Source organism: Pundamilia nyererei, unplaced genomic scaffold (genome assembly GCF_000239375.1).
Source record: "Pundamilia nyererei isolate P.nyererei 1_Seehausen unplaced genomic scaffold, PunNye1.0 scaffold00314, whole genome shotgun sequence".
Classification (NCBI taxonomy): domain Eukaryota; kingdom Metazoa; phylum Chordata; class Actinopteri; order Cichliformes; family Cichlidae; genus Pundamilia; species Pundamilia nyererei.
In genome coordinates, this window is record NW_005187715.1 from 105,328 (window position 1) to 110,962 (window position 5,635).

Sequence of the window (5,635 nt, forward strand, 5' to 3'; positions counted from 1 at the left end):
CACACACACACACACACACACACACACACACACACACACACACACACACCATAATACTTTATCTCAAAGCCATAAAAATGACAGCAGCAATGTTGTGCAGGATGGTGGTAGAAAAAATATTGGAAAAATACCAGTAGCATATCTACAGTGGAGGAGGACCAGTGGATAAAAACATATTGTAATATTTCCTTTTAAGAGAGCTCGTCTCTCTGGAGCCATTAGCACTTTTAATGATATCATGTAATATTTCCCCTCAGCTGAGTTCATATTTAACAGGAAGTACCCAGAAAGATGTTTTCTTCTTGAAAACAAAATAAAATGTTTCTTATTCTGACAATGAATAACGAATCAGCCCACTAAGTTTTGTGTGTGCATATCTTATTTCTTTAACCATAGAGCTCCACTGTTATTCTAAAACTGTTAAATACACACCACGGAGCCACACTGATATCACTGAATATTTCTTTGGCATGTCATCCTACGTACATTCTCCTTCTTCTGCAAAAAAAATCCCACTAGAGAAACAATCTCTAAAACACTTTTTTCCCCTGTTTTATTGATATTTGTTAAAAGCAATGCTGGCCGGCGGTTTCATTATATTTCGAAACCTGTATGAAACAGTGAAAATATACTACATGTGTGTATAAATATTTATCTTGACTCTGGACAGATGTTTTCAAGCTGTATGCCACAGTCACAAAGTTCTAAAGACACTTAAACTATTCTGTCCATATTCACATTACCTTTCTTGGTGTAAACGTCGTACAGATGAAATATTTCTAATTTGATATTTTCAGAGAAAGATAAATGTGATATAAAAATCTTAGGTTAAGTTAGTGAGGAGGAATCAGAAGGAAGATTTTTTTTATTTTGTATTATATACCTTGTTTTTTCCTAGTATGGTGTCCAGCTACTTGGTGCACCATGGGTACTGTGCCACTGCAACAGCCTTTGCCAGAGCTACAGAGACCATGATACAAGAGGACCAGACATCTATAAAGAACAGACAGAGTGAGTGCACACAGCAGTGTGTGCTCAAAGGGAATCATTAGATTTTTCTCTATTATATTAGAGGGTGTGGGGTGTTACTTGTCTCTGTTGATGTATTGGCCTCTTTCAAATGTTTGTTTTGAAAGCTTGAATTCTCCAGATGTTGAGTATATTGTAAAAACCATTCTGCTTTTCATCTAATAGGAATACAGAAGCTAGTGCTGGCAGGGCGGGTTGGTGAGGCCATAGAAGCAACTCAGCAGCTTTATCCCGGCCTGTTAGAACGCAACCCCAATCTACTATTCATGTTGAAGTAAGTCTGCTGTATAGGGTGGGTTCAAAGGCAAACATGAATTTGCCGCCACAGCTATTATGGACGTAAAATCTGCTTGATATTTAAATAGCTTATTGTCCGGTGAATACCAGTAACACTGATTAAACTGGCCTCTAGGTGTCGCCAGTTTGTGGAGATGGTGAACGGTACAGACAGTGAGGTTCGCTGCTTGACGATTCGCTCCCCAAAGTCCCAGGACAGTTACCCCGGCTCACCGTGCCTCAGCCCCCACCACGGAGCCAGCAACACACACCTGCACACCGGAGGTACATCACACAAACAGGACTGGCTTTCCCTCTACCTTTAAGTTTATTTATAGGTCTTTGTTTCCTCTCCTACTTCACTCACTACCAGGTTCAGACAGCCCCACCTGTAGTAACGGGGTGACTCCCCCGAACAAGTCAAAGAGCCACAGCAGCAGCGGCAGCATCAAATACCCCAGCGCATCCTCCTCTGCCTCTTCCTCCTCCTCCTCCTCCCCTTCATCCATCAACTACTCTGAGTCCAATTCCTCCGATTCCACCAAGAGCCAGCCGCACAGTGCCAACAGCACCCAGGAAACCAGGTGAGAAGCCCTGACAGCTTGTTTTACAGCTGATACGTGTAGACCTGGAGTCTGTACTGTGGTGCAAGTTGAGCATGCCTAGGATATCTTTCCCTTATCTCATTTCACTTACCCTAACTTTTGGAATCCAGCTAAGTGGTTATCAACTCGATAATTCAGGGATACCAAATCTAGCTGCAAGTTTACTTACATGCAAGTCAAAGTCAAACACTTTAAGTGCTTTGACTTGAAAAACATGATATTAATTTAAGCACATTTAAATCCAAGAAAGGAAGGAGGCAAGAATGTGCGTTTATAGCCTCATCAGTATCACGGCTCTGTCATTAGGAAACAGGAAGATTGGACTGTAATTACAGCTGTGTATTCCATTAAATTAACTTGTTGCTGGGGCATCCAACAGCTTGCTTGTTAAGGCTGTCATTACACCTTAAAAAACTTAACGTGCTATTTAAATGAACAGTGGCTTGTAAAGCACTATCAGTCTTATTCTTTCAGCTACAACCCTTTAAACGGTCTGAGAGCAAGTACAGAACAAATATAAAAGCATAATTCAAACCATTAGGTAAGCTTACTTGCAAATGTTATATAAGGTCATCAAGTAAAAGGCTTAGCCGCCCTGTTTGATGACTGCAGCGCTTGCAGGAAAATTAAATCGCTTGCAGCCAGGAGGAGGAAAAACCAAAGACCTAAGAATCTATATTTCTTATTAATGTTCATCAGAGAAACACAGACATTAGAAAATCTCTAGAAAGTATAGACTATGTGCATAACATTGTCTGGGGGATCATCTTGGAATGGTGATGTTATTTTCTAGAGATTAACTGGTCAGTATGCACTTGTTTAGAGTTGTTGTTCTTGAATGTAACCTAATCTGAAGCAGGTTAGGTGTGCAGCTGGATTAAAAATGGCAATGATAAGAAGTGAACCAACCCAAACCCAAGGTTAAACCAAAACATTGAGGTGATGCAGGTTGTATTATGTTTGCTGACAGTTGATCGTTCAGTGATGGCAGGGGATGTTTCCCTTCATTATTTAATTTTAGGCATAAATATAAGAGATAGATAACATAAGCTAATAAAGGTGTTAATGGGTGCAGAATATTTGTTCAGATGCTCCAAATGCGGTGTTTGGCACTGGGGGGGGTGTTAGTAAAGATCGCATGTTTTCTAAATAGTTCATTATTGTGATACTACCCAGGCCTAAAATGTTCCTTAATATTGTCTTTTACACTCTGTGTGTGTGTGTGTGTGTGTGTGTGTGTGTGTGTGTGTGTGTGTGTGTGTGTGTGTGTGTGTGTGTGTGTGTGTGTGTGAGCAGTGACAGTGAGATGGAGATCGAAGCAGAGCACTACACCAACGGCGTTGTTGAGGGCTCCTCGGCGCGGATCATGAACGGAACATACAAACATGAAGAAATCCTTCAGCCAGACGACAACAGCATTGGCAATGGAGTCACAGGTACACGAAGAACACACACGTGCACTCAGTCACACTCCTGAAAATGTCTTGGTCTTTATACTGCTTCTAGCCTTTATATTTCCTCTTGCTTTAGACTTGATCCACCTTTCTTTAGGATGTTTTTACAGTGCGTTTGTGTGTGTTTCTCCACCAGATGAGGTTTGTAGTCACAGCAGACAGCTTTGTGGTGGGAACCAAGCAGCCACAGAGAGGATGATCCAGTTTGGACGGGAGCTGCAGGCGCTCAACGAACAGCTGTGTCAGGAGTACGGCAAGAATACCACACACAAGAAAATGTTACAGGTACACACACATTCCACTGCACATGGGCTCGAGCTCAACAAACAGCTACAATGCCAAAAAACAGATGTGATGCAAGGAGTGGGCTGAGGAGATTTGTTTCTGCTGGCACCAGTTAAAGTCCTGGTTATAGTATTCTGTGCACGCTGCAGAAATTGGACGGACTTATGATTTATAATGTGCTGTTGTAAAACAGATAAAGTCAAAGTTATTTCTGACAAGCAGTAGTTTCCAATGTACAGGAAGATCCTAAATCAGTCTTTATTTGCAGGGCACTTCATCTTTACAGTTTAAAGTGTTTTACAGGTGACTGACAAGAATTTAAAGAAACACAAATAAAAATGGTGAAAAAGTAAATAAAAAACATTTAATTAAAAAGACCAGAGTAAACCATTTATCCCTGGATTTCTTTTGGATATGTGAAACTTCTTCAGGTTTTTTTTTTTTTTTGAGTTTTAAAACAAACATTTTTCCAGTATCATTTGATCATTTTGTATTGATATTATCATACCTCTTTTTAAAACGTCAAAAGAGGGTTATGCATGTATTGAAATGATGTGCTGGGACACTTTTTTGGCATTCTCATTTTTGTCCACCAGGAGGCAGAAATGTAGGCCTATATACCATTAAATACCCACTTGCATACTCAGCAGGCAACATTATCATGTCATCACCCTCATTAAAATAAGAATACTTAGAATAGCATTGTTAGTTGTTGGTATTATTTATATTATGATCACTCATTAGGTTATCCACGTTTTAGTGTTTGTGGACCGGTGAATATTGGAAACAAAAAATGAAAAGAGCCTGGTTACGATAGATTAAGGCGTCTGTTCTCTTTTTGTCTAACTCTAAGTGTTATAGTAGTTTTCTGTCGGTATAATAGGATAAAGACATGACAGGAAAGACTATGAAATGAGTAAACGCAGGACAGTAGCTCTTATGACTTGTCTTCATAATTTATACTGGCCAAACAGTTGTGTCTCGTTAGCTGGTGCCCAGAATGTTAATGAATACTTTGTAGCTTTAGGGCTATTAAGGAAATCCAAAGCTGGAGAGTGTTCTGCACTGCAGGGATTCAGCTGTGTTGTATTCACAAAGGCTCTGTGTGTGTGTTTGTGTGTGTGCGTCTCTCGCTGTGTCTCTGTGTAGGATGCATTCAGCCTGCTAGCGTACTCAGATCCCTGGAACTGCCCCGTGGGCCAGCAGTTAGACCCTACGCAGAGAGAGTCACTCTGCTCTGCCCTCAACAGCGCCATACTGGGTAAAGAGCAAAGCACAAACATATTCTGTGGGTTACGCTAATACATACAAAACTGTGCAAAGAAAAGACAAATATGACTTTCTGTCTTCTTCACCTTAACGATGATAATATCAGAGCTCTGAAGGGGCCAGTGCTGGTATTTAGACCCCTAAGTAAATTGCCCCGACAACATAGTAAACTATTCATTCTCTCTTGAAAATGTACGAATATGCCTCCAAGTTCTAACATTTGACAAGCTTTAAACTGTACACTTTTAAGCTTTCCTATTTTGGAGAAATACAAGAATGTTTTTATATTTAATACATTTTATAAAGTAGGTTTTCTTTTATTCAACAAATAATATGTTTAGCTCCTGCAGAATTACTTTTAATGTTTGATTTACATGATGGAGAAGACTTTTACACAGTACCGTATGTGCTCAAACTTTTTAAGAGAATGCCTTCATTCTGGTTTTGCCTTTGATTAAAAGCCAAAAATGTTTACCTCTAAATCAAAGAAAGCAGCAACAGATGGTATTATAAAGTCTCGTGGCCAACTAATTCATTTGATGTTACAAAGATTGCTTTTTGTCTTTTTCTTTTTTCTTTTTTACAAGAATTAAATCAACACACACAGTGATTTTTGCTAGATGACATTGTTTTGTTGCAGCAGTTCCATATGCAGTGTTGGGAATGTTACTTTTAAAATGTATTCCATTACAGAATACAGATTACATGCCCCAAAAT

General features: G+C 39.6%; 1 protein-coding gene across 1 annotated transcript in view; it reads left to right on the plus strand.

The window, feature by feature from the left end:
• ranbp10 (RAN binding protein 10) overlaps window positions 1-5,635 on the plus strand; it is a 39,464-nt gene that overhangs the window by 29,636 nt on the left and 4,193 nt on the right. Inside the window, exons 7-13 of the mRNA XM_005751496.2 lie at window positions 899-1,011; window positions 1,195-1,303; window positions 1,442-1,590; window positions 1,679-1,889; window positions 3,207-3,346; window positions 3,501-3,649; window positions 4,799-4,910. Coding sequence (XP_005751553.1) covers window positions 899-1,011; window positions 1,195-1,303; window positions 1,442-1,590; window positions 1,679-1,889; window positions 3,207-3,346; window positions 3,501-3,649; window positions 4,799-4,910 — 983 coding nt within the window. The remainder of the gene's footprint in view (window positions 1-898; window positions 1,012-1,194; window positions 1,304-1,441; window positions 1,591-1,678; window positions 1,890-3,206; window positions 3,347-3,500; window positions 3,650-4,798; window positions 4,911-5,635) is intronic.